Source organism: Ornithorhynchus anatinus, chromosome 4 (genome assembly GCF_004115215.2).
Source record: "Ornithorhynchus anatinus isolate Pmale09 chromosome 4, mOrnAna1.pri.v4, whole genome shotgun sequence".
Lineage (NCBI taxonomy): Eukaryota > Metazoa > Chordata > Mammalia > Monotremata > Ornithorhynchidae > Ornithorhynchus > Ornithorhynchus anatinus.
Genome location: NC_041731.1, coordinates 32,421,467 through 32,441,494, shown reverse-complemented (window position 1 = coordinate 32,441,494; position 20,028 = coordinate 32,421,467). Strand labels below are relative to the sequence as shown.

The 20,028-nt window shown below is 52.9% G+C and overlaps 2 protein-coding genes across 3 annotated transcripts; one reads left to right on the top strand and one right to left on the bottom strand.

Annotated features, from left to right (window-relative positions):
- Positions 1 to 502: 502 nt before the first annotated feature.
- Positions 503 to 9,959, bottom strand: PTGES2 (prostaglandin E synthase 2). 2 transcript variants are annotated; one of them, XM_029063831.2, is made up of 7 exons: positions 9,696 to 9,959; positions 8,352 to 8,549; positions 5,627 to 5,682; positions 5,113 to 5,265; positions 3,828 to 4,028; positions 1,896 to 2,013; positions 503 to 1,416 (listed from the first exon to the last, which is right to left on the bottom strand). In XM_029063831.2, the coding sequence occupies exons 1-7, from the start codon at positions 9,939 to 9,941 to the stop codon at positions 1,288 to 1,290; spliced, it is 1,101 nt and encodes a 366-aa protein (XP_028919664.1). In that variant the 5' UTR covers positions 9,942 to 9,959; the 3' UTR covers positions 503 to 1,287. The 2 variants fall into 2 exon arrangements, with proteins under 2 accessions (XP_028919664.1, XP_028919665.1); XM_029063832.2 differs by having other exon boundaries at positions 8,352 to 8,546; positions 9,696 to 9,958.
- A 4,537-nt stretch (positions 9,960 to 14,496) lies between these two features.
- On the top strand, positions 14,497 to 19,826 carry BBLN (bublin coiled coil protein). Its single transcript, XM_029063385.2, has 2 exons — positions 14,497 to 14,645; positions 19,289 to 19,826. The coding sequence occupies exons 1-2, from the start codon at positions 14,564 to 14,566 to the stop codon at positions 19,474 to 19,476; spliced, it is 270 nt and encodes an 89-aa protein (XP_028919218.1). The 5' UTR covers positions 14,497 to 14,563; the 3' UTR covers positions 19,477 to 19,826.
- The last annotated feature ends 202 nt before the right edge of the window (positions 19,827 to 20,028 follow it).

Sequence of the window (20,028 nt, the reverse complement as noted above, 5' to 3'; positions counted from 1 at the left end):
GACTAGACTGCAACTTGGTGGGGGAAGACTCCATTAGATTGTATTCTCTCAAACCCTTAGTACAGCGCTGACTTGCCCGAGGACACAAAGCAGCAAATGGCGAAACCGGGATTAGAATCCAGGTCCTTCTGACTCCCAGGCCTGTGCTCCATCCACTAGACCACACTGCTTCTCCCAGGCTATTGCCGTTTTCTGCCTCAGGTGGGTTGGCAACGGGGGGAAAGGCTGAGGAGGGCAGGGGTTGGGGTTTACTGGTGGAGCCAACTTAAGGCAGCAGCCAATTCTAACTAGGAAGCGACCGGCAGGATGGGTGCTGGGCCATATCAGGAGAGGAAATGGTTGCTCAGACCCCATTTATCCAGAGAATTTGTGAGTTTATGGCCCTCCCACAGAGTGGCTCAGCTCAGACACTTGGGGATCTCGGCCTCCAACTTTAAATACCACTTTCTCCCCACCTCCAAGACCCTAGGTTCTCCCCCAAGCAGGGCTCGCAACACAGCGGTAGCAGCAAACCGTTTCTTTATTGCCAACTGCTCAACTGGCAGGGTGGGATGGTCTGCCCGAGTTGGTGAAATCTGGGCCGGCCCCTTCCCGCCACCGTCTCAGGTGGAAGAGAGTCACCAGAGAAAGTGTCAGGATGTCAAGGCCGGGAAGCCCCACACCACAAAGAAAGGGGCTGCCCCTAGACTATGTCCCACTGTTCCCAGCAGCAGCGCTGGGTGAGGACCAGCTGGGGCTTCACCTCCCCCCACAGTAAAGTCTCCGCCGCCTCCACAGTCCCTATGGTCACCCAACCCCAGCACATCAGCTCAGGCAGAGCATCGCCTGCTCCTTTTCGGCCTGAGGCCTTGCTCCAGCCTGCCGCTGCTCAGCCTTGCCAGGAATAAATAGCTCGGCTCCAGGCGGCCCAGATTTCCTCAGCCCCTAGGCAGGTCAGCTGCCGCAGGGAGAGAGAGGCTGGCTGCAGCCCCAGCCGGCCGTTTTGGGTACAAGACAGAACCAAGCTCTGCCCTCGCGGCAACCGCTGAGTGAAAAGCGATCGGTCTTGGACCTAAATGCGTTTGAGAACTTAATGGACTTGGGGTGGAGGTAGGAAACCGAGAGGGAAGATGGAAGGAAGGTGAAAGGCAGATGCAGGGGAGGCAGCCTCTCTTCTCCTCCTTGTTCCCTCTGCCCTTTCTGGCCTGCTGGCTCCTCTCCCCACTCCCAATACCGTTCTATCTCGGCTTCCCCAGAGCCAGGGCAGACCCTACCCTCTCCCTGCCAGTCTGGCCACCATGGGGGCCATCAGTAGGTCTTGGGTGCGGATTCGATGGCTTGCTCCACCCGCTGGTACCAGGGCTGGATCTGGGTGTGGCGCATCATATCGTCAAAGGCCTCCAGGCCCTCCATCACTCGCAGGACACCGTACACCGCCTGGGCAAGGGGAGGAGAAAGGTGAGCCCCAGCTCCGGCCCGAGAGGCAGGGAGGAGGACTGGCCGCCTCTCGCAGTGGGATTCCTGGGGGGCCCGGGCTGGGAATGTTTGGGCAGAGAGGGGGCCCCTGTCCAACAGCCAGATACCTAGTTTGCCCAGTGGGGCACGTTGAGCTTGTTACGGGTGGAGCTGGCCTTGACTCCCTACCTGTGCGGACAAACCAACCCCTCCCCATTGGCCCAGTTCCTTCTTTCCCGTGTCCCTCTCTGGCTCCAGCTCCCCTGAGGAGATCGGCCAAGAGCCTCCGGTCCTGCCCTGGCAGAGAAGGCTCCGTCTTGGATCCAAGTCCCGCCGTCCTATCTTCCCAATATGGCCACGGCCCCCCGCCCCCAATTTTTCTTATTCCCCGATTCCTTTCATCCCGAGGACAAGGGCCAGAATCCCCCACAGGGCTCCGGGTCTCCAGAGAGTCTCCTTACCAGGTCGGCCAGGTTGGGCTCTTTCCCCCCCATGAAGAGCCGATCTTTCCCCACTGCTGCCACCCACTCGTCGGCTGCCTGGTACAGATCTGCCCGGACGTCATCCTGGAGGTGGTGCCTGTGGAGGGAGGAAAGGAAGGAGGGGGAGAAGGGGGGAGAGAGAGAGGGCATCCCAAGGCATTAGGCCAACCCGCCACCCGTTTCCCACCCGCCCACAGAAACACAGCCCCTTCTGCACCACTGCTGTTCACCAGCAGAGTTCATTGATTCATTCATTCATTCAATCGTATTTATTGAGGGCTTACTGTGTGCAGAGCACTGTACTAAGCACTTGGGAGAGTACAATGTAACAAAAAACTGACACATTCCCTGCCCACAACGAGCTTACAGCCAAGAGGGGGAGACAGACATTAATATAAATAAATGACATAGGTACATAAGTGCTGGGGGGCTGGGACAGGGGATGAATAAAGGGAGCAAGTCGTAGTGATGCAGAAGGGAGTGGGAGAAGAGGAAAGTCGGGCTTAGTTCAGATACACAGAACAAGGGGAGAGGCTGGGCCCCAGCAGCTCAGTGTTGAGCTTTAACCCTGGAGAGGAAGGCCGAGAGGTTCAGTGGCCTGTTCACCCCAGAAGGCATTTGCCCAGAGGCCTGGGAGGGAGCCCTCGCTTCTCCGGGATGGCACAGCTGGGCCTCCCGGGCTCTACCTCATCTCTGGCCTCTGTGTCTTTTGTCACTAGCAGCCCGGCGGGGCAGATGCGAGCTGGGGGTTCACCGCCCTCACCCTTTCCTGGGACACGGGGCAGATGTCTGGGCAGGAGGCATAGGGATGCTTCCCTCTTGACTGTACACTCACCGTGGGCAGGGAATGTGTCTGTTGTATCGTTACATTGTACTCTCCCTAGTGCTCAGTATGGTGCTCTGCACGCCATAAGCGCTCAATAAATACAAGTGATTGATTGATTCACTTTGGGGCATCTGTTAAAGCAGCAACTAAGTCCTCCCCTCCGTTCTGCTGCTGCACGGAGCCACTTCTGGCTCCCCCGATCACTTCTGCCTGGGCTGGAGCACCCCAATTCTGGACCTGAGGGAGGACGGCAACAGCCGCCTGGGCCCGGGGCCGAGAGGGGAGCAGGCTGTTCTGCTCCGGTCCTGGGGAGGCGACTTGTGTCAGGGAGGGTCATCGTGGCTGCCTACCTGGGCCACGTCCTCCCGCGGTCCTGGAACGCCCTCCCTCCTCACCTCCGCCAAACTGATTCTCTTCCCCTCTTCAAAACCCTACTTAAAACTCACCTCCTCCAAGAGGCCTTCCCAGACTGAGCTCCTCTTCTCCCTCTACTCCCTCTGCCACCCCCCCTTTACCTCTCCGCAGCTAAAGCCTCTTTTTCCCCTTTTCCCTCTGCTCCTCCACCTCTCCCTTCCCATCCCCACAGCACTGTACTCGTCCGCTCAACTGTATATATTTCCGTTACCCTATTTATTTTGTTAATGAATTGTACATCGCCTCAATTCTATTTAGTTGCCATTGTTTTTACGAGATGTTCTTCCCCTTGACTCTATTTATTGCCATTGTTCTTGTCTGTCCATCTCCCCCGATTAGACTGTAAGCCCGTCAAACGGCAGGGACTGTCTCTATCTGTTGCCGACTTGTTCATCCCAAGCGCTTAGTACAGTGCTCTGCACATAGTAAGCGCTCAATAAATACTATTGAATGAATGAATGAATACCTGCTCCCAGGGATGACCCTATCTCCCACCGTCACCCCGCCCCCTTTGAGGCTGAAGCTTCTAGGGAAATTGCCTGGCAGGGGCCCGCTTGCCGGAAAATCAGATCATTCCCAAATGATTCCCCGGTTGGGGAGAGGCACATATCCTACCTCAAGACCCCTCACCCCAACCTGGGGCCTGCCCACCCCCAGCCCTCTCCCCTTACCTGCTCTTGAGTCTCTTGCTGATGAAGAACATGGCAGCAGCCCCGATGTACTTGGCGAAGGCCCCCTCCACCGGTCCAAATTTGCCCTCGTGAACAATGTAGTTGAAGGACGCCAGGGCCTCGCCGGGCGTGCGGTACACGTTGGGGGAAATCAGGTGGACTAGCCAGTCATCCGCCCATTTGCGCCACTTCATCTCCTCCCTGCGGGCAGTAATGGTTCAGTCCCGCAGCTCCAGCCCAGGCCCTGGGGCCCCTTCTGCCCTCCCCCTCTCCCCAACCTGGACTCAAAGCTCCCCGGGGCCTCTCTTAAGAAGGATGGAGAATTTCTTTTCCTGGCACCCCAAAAGGGCCCCCACAACCTGAGAAGGCCCACCTGCCTGCTCCATCAGTCAACAGTATTTAATGAGCACCTCCCGGGCAAGTGCAATTGAGTACCTGTCTGCCCTCTGGTCTGGAACTCCCTCCCTTTTCATAGCCAACAGACCATCCCTCTCCCCACCTTCAAAGCTTTATTAAAATCTCATCTCCTCCAAGAGGTCTTCCCTGACTAACTTCTCATTTCTCTTACTCCCCTTTTCTTCTGTCACCTAGGCACCTGAATCTGTGTCCTTTAAGCACTTGATATTCACCCCACAGAAACCTATGTACATGTATATGTACGTATTTATCTACGATTTACTTTAACGTCTGTCTCTCTGTCTAGATTATAAGGCAGAGAATGTGTCTACCAACTGTGGTTTTTTTTGAAACTGGCATTTGTTAAGCCTTTATTGTGTGCCAAGAATTGCACTAAGCACTGGGGTAGAAACGATCAAATCAGTTTGGACACAGTGCACATCCCACATGGGGCTCACAGTCTTAATCCCTATTTTACAGATGAGGTAACAGAGGCACAGAGGAGTGAATCGACTTGCCCAGGGTCACACAACAGACAAGCGGTGGAGCCAGGATTAGAACCCGATCCTTCTGACTCTCAGGCCAATGCTCTAATCCACTAGCCCACGCTGCATCTCACTGTTGTATTGTACTCTCCCAAGCGTTTAGGGCAGTGCTCTGCCACAGTAAGTTCTCAATAAATACCACTGATTGATTCAGCAAGAGGCACCGTCCCTTCTTTCAAGGAGTTCACAGCCTACAAGCCTCCCAAAGCAGGAGCAGGGATTAAATGAGGCTTGGAGAATTCTCTCACCCTCCATGGTTGGAGGAGATCTTTCAGGGCCGCCACACCCCCCCGGGGTCACCCAGTTTTCCCCGGGGTGGTCCGGTCCAGCCCAGCCCCACTCACACACGGGCTTCCTTCCCAGAATAGACGTGCTTGTTCTCCTTCTCATCCAGCATGAGCCAGTACTTGTTTCCATACTCGGTCACCTCCTTGCCCCGGTCATTCACAGTCTTCATCGGCGGGTAATACGTGATGATCTCCTCCAGGCTCTTCCTCCTGGATAAGAGGCATATGCCAGCCCATCCCTCTCTTTTCCTCCTCCTCCTCGCTTCTAGTGGTCTGCGAGGCGCAGACAGAAGACTCCTCTGGCCTCTGGATCCCTCATAGTAATAATTATGGAACTTAAGCACTTACTAGGTGCCAAGCACTGTTCTAAGCACTGGGGTAGGTGCCAGTTAATCAGGTTGGACACAGTCCCTGTCCCACATGGGGATCACACTCTTAATTCCCATTTTAAAGATGAGATAACTGAAGCCCAGAGAAGTTAAGCAACTTGCTAAGGTCATCCTAGAGGCAGGGGGATGGTCTTGATGACCTCTTTCACTAAGTTTTCACTCAGCCGGAGCTGCCACCTTACCCTGAAACGAGGTATGTCTTGATGGCGCTGATAATCACCGAGGAATCATTAAGTTGCTGTGAAAGAAGACCAGAATCCAGTTCAGAGCAACTCTCCAACAGTGAGCTAACACTTTCGAGAACAAACTGTGATGGAGTCTCAATAATGATAATACTAACATAATTCTGGTACTTAAAATGTGCCAAGCTTACTGTTCTAAGTTCTAGGCTTAATCAGGTTGGACACAGTCCCTGCCCCTCATGAAGCTCACGGTCTAACTAGGAAAACAGGTATTGAATCCCCATTTTATAGATGAGATAACTGAGGCACAGAGAAGTGACCTGACCACGGCTGCACAGCAGGCAAGTGCTCTGCACACAGTAAGCGCTCAACAAATATGACTGACAATGAATGAATGATTGAAAAGTGGCAGAGCTGGGATTAGAACCCAGGTCCTCTGACTCCCAAGGCCTGTGCTCTTCCCATTAGGCCACCATGCTGCTTCTCCCTTGGAAAATGACAGGCGAGCCTCGGTTCTGATGCTTCAGACCTGAGAATGTGCCTGGAGGAGTTGATCACAGCGATGGTGGTTTATGCCATCCTCTCTCTCTCTTTCCTTCCCTCCCTTCCTCCCTCCTGCCAGATGTGTTCCACGGGGTCACGGAATACCTCGAGTGAGGAGGCGGATGGGGTGCAGCACCCTACATAGTACGCGCCAAGGATTTTTATATGCCAGGCCAATTTACAGCCAAAAGGACCTCAAGCCAGCGAGAAGGCGGTCACAAAATATCATATCCGGGGGCCAGCTGCTGTGGTCTTTGCAGCCCATTTCAGCCAGCTAGTTTTCAGGATTCCTGGGTCAGTCAATCGCATTTATTGAGCGCTTACTGTGTGCAGGGCATTGTACTAAGCACTTGGGAGAATACAATGCAACAATATAAAGGGCACATTCCCTGCCCGCAAGGAGCTTCCAGTCTTGAGGGGGAGACAGACATTAATATAAACACCAGGGGGGTTCTTCCATCGGAAACTTTCGCCACACTGAAATTACATCTCCTCCAAGAGGCCTTCCCCGACTAAACCCTCATTTCCTCTTCTCCTACTCCCATCTGTGTATCTTTGCACTTGTACCTTTCATTCACCCCACCCTCTGCCCCTCAGCTCTTACAAACAAACCTTTTTTTTTTAAGGTATCTGTTAAGCACTTTCTATGTGTCAGACACAGCGCTAAGCACTGGGGTAGATACAAGACAATCAGGTCAGACACAGTCCCTTTCCCACACTGGGCCCAGTCTCAATCCCCATTTTATAAATGAGGTCACTGAGATGCAAAGATGTCAAGTGATTTGCCCAAGGTCGCAAAGCAAGTAAGCGGCAGAGCCGGGATTAAAACCCAGATCCCTCTGATACCCAGACCAGTGCTCTATCCACTGCTTCCCAGATTCAGTTAACTCTAATTTATTTATACTAATGTCTGTCTTCCCCTTTGGATTCCTTGCAGGCAGGGATCGTGACTACCAACTCTTACATTGTAGTCTCCCAAGCGCAGAGTACAATGCATAGAGATGGAAGTTGATGCCATGGGAGAGAATGAGTTCTCCAAGGGAGTGGGTGTAGATGGAGAATAGAAGGGCCCCAGAACTGAACCTTGAGGGACACCAACAGTGAGGGGGTGGGAGGCACAGGAGCCCGGAAAAGAGACTGAGATTCAGTGGCCAGAGAGATAGGAGGAGAACCAGGAGAGCCTAAGTGAAGCCGAGGTTGGATGACATTCCCAGGAGAAAGGGGTGGTCGACAATGTGGAAGGCAGTGAGATTAGGATTAGGGGAGGAGGATTAGGATGGAGTAGGGACCGTTGGATTTGGCAAAGAGGAGGTCGTTTGTGACCCTTGAAAGGGAGGTTTCTGTGGTATGAAGAGGATGGAAGCCAAACTGGAGGGGGTCAAGGAGAGAACAGGAAGAGAAGAATTTGAGAAAGCGAGTGTAGATGACTCGCTCTAGGAGTTCGGAGAGGAAAGGTAGGAGGGAGATGGGGTGATAACTGGAGGGAGCCATGGGGTCAAGGGGGCTTTTTTTTTTTTTTAGGATCGGGGAGACCTGGGCATGTTTGAAAGGGTGTGAGGAAACCAAAGTCTTGGATGATTTACTCAAGGTCATTCAGCAAGGCTGGGGCCCAGTTGTGAGAAGAACTCACTACACTTTCTTGGAGATGTGGAGTTGCAGGGCAGAGCTGAGGGCACATTGAGGCCCAGCGAGGGGAAGTAGCTTGGTCAAGGTCCTACTTGAGACTGTAAGCTCACTGTGGGCAGAGAATGTCTGTTTATTGTTGTATTGTACCCTTCCAAGCGCTTAGTAAAGTGTTCTGCATATAGTAAGTGTTCAATAAATACGACTGAACGAATGAATACACGGCCAGGCTGGGAATGACCACCTCCTGTATCTCCTCCTTTCTGCCCTCAGGTATCAAAGCTCTGTAAGCCCCAAACTGGGAGGAGATGTGGGGAGCAGGACTCCAAATAAAGCCTGTCGACCAATTAGTGGTATTGATTGAGCTGTGTGCAAAACACTATACTAACCGCTTGGGAGAGTCCAATATAAGAGAGTTGGTAGACAGTTCCTGCTCACAATGAGTTTAGAAGGGAAGTACTGTCCCTACATGGGGCTAAAAGTGTGCCCCAACACCATGCTAGGTAAGGGTCCCGGGGGGCAGTTTGAACCCCAAGAGTTCTAGGAAAAGGGCACTCACCAGGGAGTCTCTCTCGTGAGCAAGTAAGATGGGGACCTTCCTGTAGGAGGAGAACTTGATCTCTTGCCTCATGACCGGGTTGACCTCCACCACGTCGTAGTGCAGCCCGTGGAAGTCCAGGAAGGCCCGCACTTTGCTGCAGAAGGGACAGGTCTTGTACTGGTACAGGGTGAGCTGCAGCCGGCCCTCCGTGTGCTGCTGGCAAAACCAAGTGCGGGTCACCGGCTCCGCTGGGAATGTCCCTTCCCCCAGACCCGGCTGCCCCGACCTCGGGGGGGCTCACCTTGGGGACACCCGACAGAGGGGCGGGAAGGAAGGGGGCTCCTCCATCCCTCCCTCCCACCCCTTTCTCTGACCTCTGCCCCTCCTTCCCACCTCTCCCCAGTGATCAGAAGCTGGCAGGGATAATAACTAATAATAATTACGGCACTTGTTAAGCGCTTACTACGTGTCAAGCACTGTTCCAAGCACCAGGGTAGATACAAGTCAATCAGGTTGGACACAGTAAGAGCTCAGTCCACACGGGGCTCATGCTCTTAATCTAATAATAATAATAATGTTGGTATTTGTTAAGCGCTTACTATGTGCCGAGCACTGTTCTAAGCTAATCTGCATTTTACAGATGAGGTAAGGGAGGCACAGAGAAGTTAAGCGACTCATCCAAGGTCAGCAGACATGTGGCAGAGCCGGCATTAGAACCCAGGTCCTCAGATCCTGGGTTAGAACCCAGAGGCCGGGAGCCGGGGAGAGAGAAATTGGAGCGAGGGGGAAGCAATTAGACTCTCCCCCAATTCATTAATTAATGGTGGTATTTGTTAAGCGCTTACTATGTGCAAAGCACTGTTCTAAGCGCTGGGGGGATACAAGGTGATCGGGTTGTCCCACGTGGGACTCACTGACTGGGAGCCCGTCATTGCGCATTGCTCAATGGTACATTCCAAGCGCTTAGTACAGTGCTCTGCACATAGTAAGCGCTCAATAAATACTATTGAATGAATAAATGAAAGCAGCAGCACGGCACAGTGGACAGAGCTCGGGCCTGGCCCTCAGAAGGTCATGAGTTCCTCCACATGTCTGCTGTGTGACCTTGGGCAAGTGGCGACTTCCCCGCGCCTCAGTTCCCTCATCTGCCCAAAGGGGATGGAGACTGTGAACCCCACGGGGGCCAGGGAGTCTGTGTCCAACCCGATTTGCTTGTCTCCTCCACCCCAGCGCTTAGTACAGCGCCTGGCACATAGTAGGCGCTTAACCCATGCCATCATTATCAGAGTGAGAAGCAGGAGGCGGCCTGGAGGGCCGGTTGGGGCGAGGGGCGAGGGGTTGGGGGGTGGTCCCGTGGTTCACCTGCAGGCTGGCTTGCTCGGCGCGGTGGTCCCGGGACCCCCGGTGGAAATGCAAGGTCTGGTAGAGGCCCCAGGCGCTTCCCAGGGCGAAGGCCGCCCCCAGGAGCTGCCCACCCCTCCGGGACCCGGGCCCGGCCGCCAACCCCGAGTACGGGGCCCGGTTGGGCCTCCAGCCCGGTGGTCCCATGCACCGTCCCATGCACCGCCCCATGCATCGCCCTGCAGCTGCTGCAGCAGCTCCAGCCATCTTTCCCCCGGCTGCAAAGACCGGAGCGGGCGGGCACCGCAACCAAAGCAAAGCGCCCCCAACCTCGCCCTTAAAGGGGCAGCTCTGGACACCTTGCTACACCATCTGGACACCATCCCAGCTCTGCCACTGGTCAGCTGTGGGACTGGGGGCAAGTCACTTCACTTCTCTGGGCCTCAGTGACCTCATCTGTAAAATCTGTAAAATTAAGACTGTGAGCCTCACGTGGGACCACCTGATTAACCTGTGTCTCTCCCAGTGCTTAGAACAGTGCTCTGCACATAGTCAGCGCTTAACAAATACCAACATTATTATTATTATTATTACCTTGGAGGGCAAAGGACTCTTCATTCAATCATCCATTCACTAGTATTTATTGAGCGCTGACTATGTGCAGAGCACTGGTCTAAGCGCTTGGAATGGTCAGTGGATAGAGACCATCCCTGTTCTTCGTTTCCAGGCCGTTCAATCCCTGGCCAGTTTTTGCACCTCTCATAGGTTTCCCCTCCTTCCCCCTTTTCTTTTTAAACTTTTTTTGAATGGTATCTGTTAAGCGCTTCCGCTCAAATGCTCTTGTAATAATAATGTGTGGTATTTGGTAAGTGCTACCTGTCAAACACTTTTCTAATAATAAGAATAATAATTGTGGTATTTGGTAAGTGCTTCCTTTCAAACACTCTTCTAATAATAAGAATAATAATCCCACCTCCGCCACTTGTCAGCTATGTGACTGTGGGCAAGTCACTTAACTTCTCTGTGCCTCAGTTACCTCATCTGTAAAATGGGGATTAAGACTCTGAGCCTCATGTGGGACAACCTGATTACCCTGTATACCCCAGCGCTTAGAACAGTGGTCTGCACATAGTAAGCGCTTAACAAATACCAACATTATTATTATTATAATTGTGGTATTTGGTAAGCACTTCCTGTCAAACACTGTTCTAATAATAATTGTGGTGTTTATTAAGCGCTTACTATGTGCCAGGCACTGTACTAAGATAGAAACCAATCAGGTTGGACTCATCCCTCCTCATATCAGACAGATAATTGCTCTCCCCCATTTCAAAACCTTATCGAAGGCCCATTGCCTCCAAGAAGCCTTCCCTGACTAAGCCCTCCTCTCCTCTTCTCCCCACTCTTTTCTGCTTCGCCCTGACTTGCTCCTTCATTCATCCTCCCTCTCATTTGCCCAGCACATAAGTACACATCTGTAATTTACTTATCTGTTTATTTGTTTGTATTAAGGTCTCTCTTCCCCTCTAGACTGTGAGCTCATTGTGGGCAGGAATGCATCAGTTGTTAGAGTGTACACTCCCAAGCGCTTAGTACAGTGCTTTGCACACAATAAGCGCTCAATAAACACGACTGAATGAACACACTCCCTGTTCCACATGAGGCTCACACCATACTTCCGATGGGGTACCTGAGGCACAGAGAAGTGAAGTAACTTGCCCAAGGTCACACAACAGACAAGTGGCAGAGTCACAATTTGAACCCAGGTCCCTCCGATTTCCAGGCTCATGCGCTATCCATTAGACCACAAAACCTCCTCTAGTTGCACCTATTCTAAATAAAAGAGTGGATATGGATATCTTCTGAAGGATCTCCAGGGAGGAAATGGTAGCCAAGACCTCACATCCTTCATCGTTGATCTCCTTATCAACTTCTCCCAGGTATTTTTGTTTGTTTTTAAAAGGTATTTGTTAACTGCCTATTATGTGCTGAGCTTGTACTAAGCACTGGCTGAGGTAGATAGAAGATAATCAGGTTGGAGACAGTCCATGACCCACCTGGAGCTCACAGTCTTAATCCCCATTTTTCAGATGAGGTCACTGAGGCCCAGAGAAAGGAAGTGACACACACAGCAAGCAAGTGGCGGAGCCGGGATTAATAATGTTGGTATTTGTTAAGCGCTTACTATGTGCAGAGCACTGTTCTGAGCTCTGGGGGAGATACAGGGTAATCAGGTTGTCCCACGTCAGGCTCACAGTTTTCATCCCCATTTTACAGATGAGAGAACTGAGGCACAGAGAAGTAAAGTGACTTGCCCACAGTCACACTGCTGACAGGTGGCAGAGCCAGGATTAGAACCCAGGTCCTTTGACACCCGGGCCAGTGCTCTGCCCATTAGACCCCACTGCTTCTACTGATTGATCAGGGCTCAAGATTGCAGCAAACCAAGGGTTCCAGTAGCAGAATGTGGGTTGCCCAGATGAGGCCCGTGTGGTCACGCAGTCTGCCTGACCCCGGTCGGAGCTGCGGGGAGCCAGAGGAGCCCTGCCACTGAGCTTCTCCTCCCTGTTTTCCCCAGAGAAAGGAATCGAGCTTGTTCCCGGCTCACCCGGAGCCCTAATTCCAAGTTATTTTCATCCCTGCTCAGCTTTCCCCTGGGCTAAAGCTCTGACCTAGTCCGGTGCAGACACTGGTGGGATTTCCGGCGAAAGGCTCATCTTGCAACTGGGGCCGAGACAAAGAATCGGAGAGACTGGAACTCCGTCCTTTTTCAAGGTTACCTGTCTGCAAATAAAAGTAGAGGGACTCCCGGAAGAGGAACCAAGCCAAGAACACCTGGGGCCCTTCTCTGCTCTGCCACTCAATAAATAAATTGTATTTATTGAGCGCTTACTGTGTGCAGAGCACTGTAGTGCAGAGCTTGGGAGAGTACAGTATAACAAGACATATTCCCTGCTTGCTGAGTGGGAGAGCACAACATTTACGTACCTTTCTGAAACTGATGTCTGTCTCACCCTCCGGACTGTAAATTCCTTTTTTTAATGGTATTTGTTAAGTGTCTACTATGTGCTAAGTGCTGGGGTAGATACAAACGTAACAGGTTGGACACAGTCCATGTCCCACATTGGGCTCATAGTCTTCATCCCCCTTTTACAGATGAGGAAACTGAGGCACAGAGAAGTTAGAATACAGGCCTGGGAGTCAGGACCTGCGTTCTAATCCCGGCTCCACCACTGGTCTGTTGCGTGAAGGGATTTACATAGCAGGCCTTGGGCAAGTCACTTCAGTGTTCCGTGCCTCAGTTCCCTCATCTGTAAAGTGGGGATTAAGACTGCGAGCCCCATGTGGGACACCTAACTTGTGTCTACCCCAGCGCTTAGTATAGTGTCTGGCCTAGAGGGGCTTAACAAAAATGCCATCAAAAAAGCCAGTAAGTTTTTCTTTGCACTAACCCCCACCCCCTTCTTTGTTAGGCCTCCCTTCGGCCTAGCCCACCACTGTACATCAGGGTTTTACCCTTGTGAAGTGAAACGAGATGAAGCTGTGGAATTTACAGCTAAATATCTGGATCTCTGAGGCAGCAGAGGTGGATTTCGGTAGAAGGGGAGCAGCAGCACTAGCCGATACCCTAAAAAATGGACTGTCCCTTTCAAAGCCAGACAGAGCAACCGGGGGACAGAGAGAAACCGTTCCTCATTCGACAGAGGAGAAGGTCGGCGTACCCTTAAATAATAATAATCATGATATATGTTAAGTGCTTACTATGTGCTGACCACTGTTTTAAGAGCTGAGGTAGAGAGAGGGTAATCAGGTTGCCCCACATGAGGCTCAGTCTTAATCCCCATTTTATCATCATCATCATGGCATTTATTAAGCGCTTACTATGTGCCCAGCCCTGTTTTAAGAGCTGGGGGGGGAACTGGGTAATCAGGTTGTTCCACGCGAGGCTCCCAGTCTTCACCCCCATTTTACAGATGAGGTAACTGAGGCACCGAGAAGTGAAATGATTTGCCCAAAGTCAGCCAGCTGACAGGTGGTAGAGCCGGGATAATAATAATAATAATGGTGGTGTTGGTTAAGTGCTTACTATGTGCAAAGCACTGTTCTAAGCGCTGGGGGATACAAGGTGATCAGGTTGTCCCACGTGGGGCTCACAATTTTAATCCCCATTTGACAGATGAGGGAACTGAGGCACAGAGAAGTGACTTGCCCAAAGTCACACAGCTGGCACACACACGGGATTAGAACCCATGACCTCTGGTTCCTCATGAGATGTTCTTCCCCTCCATTCTATTTATTGCCATTGTTCTTGCCCGTCCGTCTCCCCCGATTCATTCATTCATTCAATAGTATTTATTGAGCGCTTACTATGTGCCGAGCACTGTACTAAGCGATTGGAATGAACAAGTTGGCAACAGATACAGTCCCTGCCCTTTGACGGGCTTACAGTCGATTAGACTGTACAGTCAAAGGGCAGGGACTGTCTCTCTCTGTTACCCATTTATACGTTCCAAGCGCTTAGTCCAGTGCTCTGCCCATAGTAGGCGCTCAATAAATCCTACTGAATGAATGAACCCGTGCTCTTTCCACTGAGGGGCGCTTAAATCCGCCCGCCCGCCTCGACTGCACCGCCCCAGAACCATAAAATCGACCCCCCTGGGAAAGAGGGCCTTGGCTCGCGTCCAGCGGCGGCGCGGGGGTCGCCGGGAAGTCGGGGCAGCCCCACTTCCGCCCCCCGGAACCGGAAGTGCTGCCGCGGGGTGGGAGGGACGCCCTTCGGGGTAGGGGGCGTGGCTTCCCTGAGGATTCGCGCCTGCGCGCGGGTGGGGGGGGGCAGGAGGTGTTTGGCGCCTGCGCAGTGGCTTCCTGCTCCTGCAGGGCTTGAAGACATGTCAGGCCCTAACGGGGATGTGCAGCTGCCCGGGGAGGTGGAGGACGGACACCCCCACGACGACCACTTCGGGGAAGCAGGTAGTGGAAAGAGGAAGGCAGGACTCCCTCCCCCTCTCCTCTTTGGTCCACGGGGACCTTTTTTCCTGCTGCCCCTTAATAATAATAATAATGTTGGTATTTGTTAAGCGCTGGGGGAGATCCAGGGGCATCAGGTTGTCCCACGTGAGACTCCCAGGCTTCATCCCCATTTGACAGATGAGGTGACTGAGGCCCAGAGAAGTGAAGTGACTTGCCCACAGTCACACAGCTGACAAGTGGCCGAGTCAGAACTTGAACCCATGACCTTTGACTCCCAAGCCCGGGCTCTTTCCACTGAGCCACGCTGCTTCCCTTAAGGGCTGACCCTGTGCCAGGCGCTGAGCAGGTTAATTGTAACAGTGATTGGAACATTCGGTCGTATTTATTAAGCCCTTACAATCACAATCATGTTGGTATTTGTTAAGCGCTATGTGCAGAGCACTGTTCTAATAATAATGTTGGTAATTAAGTGCTATGTGCAGAGCACTGTTCTAAGCGCTGGGGAATGAGGTGGTCCCATGTGAGGCTCACAGTGAACCCCCATTTTGCAGATGAGGTAACTGAGGCACAGAGAAGTTAAATGACTTGCCCACAGTCACCCAGCTGACAAGTGGCAGACCCGGGATTCGAACCCATGACCCCTGACTCCCAACCCCGGGCTCTTCTAAGCGCTGGGGGAGATACAGGGGAATGAGGTGGTCCCCTGTGAGGCTCAGTCTTCATCCCCATTTGACAGATGAGGTCACTGAGGCCCAGAGAAGTGAAGTGACTTGCCCACAGTCACACAGCTGACAAGTGGCAGAGCTGGGATTCGAACCCATGATCTCTGGCTCCCAAGCCCAGGCTCTTTCCACTGAGCCACGCTGACCCTGTGCCAGGCACTGCGTAGATCCCAGATGATCAGGTTAATTGTAACAGTGATATCTGTTCATTCATTCAATTGTACATATTGAGACCTTACTCTGTGCACTGTAATAATATTGCTGGTATTTGTTAAGCGTTTACTATGTGCAGAGCACTGTTCTAAGCGCTGGGGGAGATACAGGGGAATCAGGTGGTCCCATGTGAGGCTCACAGCCTTCATCCCCATTTGACAGATGAGGTCACTGAGGCACAGAGAAGTTAAGTATTTGTTAAGCGTTTACTATGTGCAAAGCACTATTCTAAGCGCTGGGGGATACATGGTGATCAGGTTGTCCCATGTGGGGCTCACAGTTTTAATCCCCATTTGACAGATGAGGTAACTGAGGCACAGAGAAGTGAAGTGACCACCAAAGGTCACAGAGCAGACAAGCGGCAGAGCCGGGATTAGAATCCCGTGGCTCACTGGAAAGAGCCCGGGCTTGGGAGTCAGAGGTTAGGGGTTCGAAACCTGACTCTGCCCCTTGTCAGCTGTGTGCCTGCGTGCAAGTCACTTCACTTCTCTGGGCCTCAGTTCCCTCATCTATAAAATGGGGATGAACACTGTGAGCCCCACATGGGACAACCCGGTTACCCCTTATCTACCCCAGCGCTTAAAACAGTGCTCTGCACGAAGTAAGCGCTTAAAAAATACTAGCATTAATCCAGGTCCTCCTGACTCCCAGGCCCCTGCTCTGTCCACTGGATGACATTGCTCTCTCCACTCTCTGAACTGCTGGCGCCTTGCACGATCTGTCTCTTCAAGCAGTTGTAAGCATCCAAATGAGTGAGGCTACCACTGCCCCATCTTCGAAAATTAGCGTGACTGAGGCTGTGGTGGGAAAGGGCTGAGGAGTGTGGAGTGATTTTTTTTTTTCATGGAATTTAAGTGCTTACTACGTGCCAGGCACTGTACTAAGTGCTGGGGTAGGTCCAAGCAGATCAGGTTGGACACAGTCCACGTTCACATCTTAATCCCCATTTTACAGATGAAGTAAAGGAGGCACAGAGAAGTCTGAAGTGGCTTCAGCCCTTAGCCCGTGTGGGTATTCCCTAGCCGCTCCACAACAGCATTTTGGTGGGTGGGGAACAAGATTAAGCCCTAACCAAGAGCGTGGATGTGACCAGCCAAGGGATGAGATCCTCATTAAGAGAGACCAGTCTGCTGATGGAGATCAGCAGCGAGAAAGAGGAGGGAGAGGAGAAGGATGGCAGCTGAGTCAACACCGCAAGACGGTGAAGTAGTTTTTCCTATGAGTTTCAGTCTATTTTACATTGAGTATATGAGTTCCCACAATGGGCTGAAGGCCTTCTAAAGAATAATAATAATAATGTTGGTATTTGTTAAGCGCTTACTATGTGCCGAGCACTGTTCTAAGCGCTGGGGTAGACACAGGGGAATCAGGCTGTCCCACGTGGGGCTCACAGTCTTCATCCCCATTTTACAGATGAGGTAACTGAGGCACTGAGAAGTGAAGTGACTTGCCCACAGTCACACAGCTGTCAAGTGGCCGAGCCGGCATTCGAACCCATGACCTCTGACTCCAAAGCCCGTGCTCTTTCCACTGAGCCACGCTGCTTCTCTAATGCCAGTCATCCCTTGCTTCCCAATGAAACCAAAGGGAAAGAACACAGTATTCTCATTTCATTTGACAATCTTGGGAGATTTTGGAATCTGCTTTCCCCGAACACCTTTAAAGACTAGTTAGGACACAGACTTCTCTGGCAGTTTCGTCTCGGTGGGCAGAAGAGTGGGGAGCCTGAGGAGAGGGAGCTTGTTGTGGGCGGAGAATGCGTCTTTGTTTTATCATACTCTCCCAAGCGTTTAGTACAGTGCTCTGCACACAGTAAGCGCTCAATAAATACAATTGACAGAGGGAGAGGAAATGTGGGCTGAAACTCCCTCCACCCAGTGAGTCGGGCAGATTTTAGAATGGAGCTTTCTTCCTGGTGACGTCTCTGAGGAGGCAGAGTTAAGGGCAGGCCAGACTGAGCCCAAGCTTAGTCCAGAGGCCCCCCTATGCCCTGGGCAGTGGTCAAGGCAGGGTGGCACAAAGCCGTGACCAAGCCAAGCTGAACCTGGGCACAGCCCCACCAGGATAGAGCTGGGAGAAACTGGCAGCGGTCCAGCCCCGACTTCCAGAAACCAACAGACTGTTCAGTCTAAGGGAAACTGGGCCTATGTGGCACCTCCCTCGGAAGTGAGTTTCAAGCCACTTCCAGCTAGGTCCAGCTCCCTTGAAGTCCTCCTGCCCCTCTCCAGTGGGCACTGTCCTGCCTGGGCACATTCAGAGACCAGAGCGGGCAGGGCAGGCTGGGCCCTGGCTTTCTAAACCCTAGATGCCAGTATGCCCCACTTTCTCTCTAGAAAAAGATGTCCAAAGCACAGCCTGCATTTCAGACCACTGGCAAATACTCCTTTTCCCTCTGGGATAGTCCAGCTTCTGGTCTCCCAACCCTCCCTTCAGCTCTTACTGCCCCACTGTACCCAGAAGGAGGGGAGACAATATTCCCGCCCAAGCTCCAGTCCAAACCTTGATCTAGGCACGGGCTTAGCAGAAGCCCACTGACCAGTCTTTCTAGGGAGACACCCACTTGGGTTTTGCGGGAGGGGACTGGGACCAGTCCTGTCCTTAATCTCCCACCCGAGTCCTCTCACTGGGGCTGACGGTGGCCAGGTGACATGGGTGGGGATGGATGGGGGCCAGTTTCCCGGCAGATTGTTCACATTTGCATTTGGGGGCCCAGAACATTGACCATCTCCGCTTCCCCTTGCTATTTTATTTCCCTTCTGGCAGCATTTTGGGGTTCAGAGAGGGTCCGGCAGGGGATCGCCTAGCCTGGCTTCATCCCACCCCGGCCCGGAGGCCTGGCCCAGTTGGGGCTTGAAAAGGGAAATGCAGGTGTTCTTGGAGCTGGGTCAGACTCTGCGGCCCAGGGAGCGAGTCCCCCATGGTAGAGGCCCCCCGGGCCTGGTCGAAGTTGGGCATGGGGAGAATGGGTGGGCAGCAAGAGCCAGTCTATTGCCGAAACTGGAGACTGAGCTGCTGTGGGTGACTTATCCCTAACTGACAGAGACTGAAACCAGCTCCCTCTCACCCAGTGTCTCCCTTTCCTGGGTTCTTTACCCCTGATGAGAGGGAGGAGGGGTTGGGGGCTCAGAGAACTGCCTGTGGGTAGCGGCGTAGTGGATAGAGCACAGGCCTGGGAACGGGGACTGGGCCCAACCCGATTTGCTTGTATCCGCCCCAGTGCTTAATACAGTGCCTGGCACATAGTAAGTGCTTAATATCACGATTGTTATTACTAGGGCTGTAAGCTCGTTGTGAGCAGGGAATGTCTGTTTTTGTTACATTGTACTCTCCCAAGTGCTTAGTACAGTGCTTTGCACACTGTGAGTACTCAATAAATAGTTGAATGAATGACTAAATAGGGCATTAGAGGAAAGAAGAGAGAGTTTCAATTGCAGCAGGAAAGATTCAGGTCAGTAATCCCAGAGAACTTCCCTACTGGAGGAACTGGGAGCCCCAGAGAGTTCTCTGAGGATGTTCTTACCTTGGGAATCTCTAAGAAAGGAATGAAGTCCAGTCCGCCTCTTGGTATGATTTAGGTACAGTCGTGCCTGGAGGCAGGATAGATTTGTTGTACGGGGCCGGGGGTGTCTTGGAATGGGGGCCCTGTTGTCTCTTCTGAGGCGTGAAAGCCATCCCCCCGCTTAAAACACACGGACTCTCCCTCCTCAGAATATGCCGCCATCAACTCCATGCTGGACCAGATAAACACGTGCCTAGATCACCTGGAGGAGAAGAATGACCATCTCCACGCCCAGCTCAAGGAGCTGCTCGAGTCCAACCGCCAGACCCGCCTGGAGTTCCAGCAGCAGCTCAGCGGCCTCCCTCTCCCCCCGCCCCCCACCGAACCCACCTTCTAGGCTCTCAGCCAATTCAGGAAACACCCGCCCAAGGCAAGCCGATGGCGGTTTCGGCGCAGTTAATTGAGCCACCTTTCTCCCTCCTCCCTGCCGGGACCCAAAACCGGCCTGGGAGCAGCCTCGGGGACCAGCCCGTGAAGACCAGCCCAGTGGTCGGCCTCCTCCCTTCGTCCTCTCCTCACTGACTGGGTTTGTCCCAGGAGCCTCGAGTCGCAGGATGGGGGACCCGGGGGCACCAAAGGTGAAGGAATGGATTTCTGTCTCCCAGACTTCCCGCGACCCAGGACAGCAGGGACTCCCGTGGTGGAGGAAAGGGAGCTGAGGTCATTAAAGCAGCTTCTGCCCCCTGAGCCCTTTCTCCCCCTGCCTAATCTCAGAAGGAGCAAACGGGGACTAGCGGGTGACTGGGGGCCTTTGGGGGGAGCCGGGGAGCGACGAGCGGGTGACTGGGGGTCTTTGGGGGGAGTCGGGGAGGGAGCGTCCACCAAGAAGACCGAGCCAAGTGCGAGCTCCACCCTGGGGCCTCACAGGAGCTGGGGACCTGTTAACCCA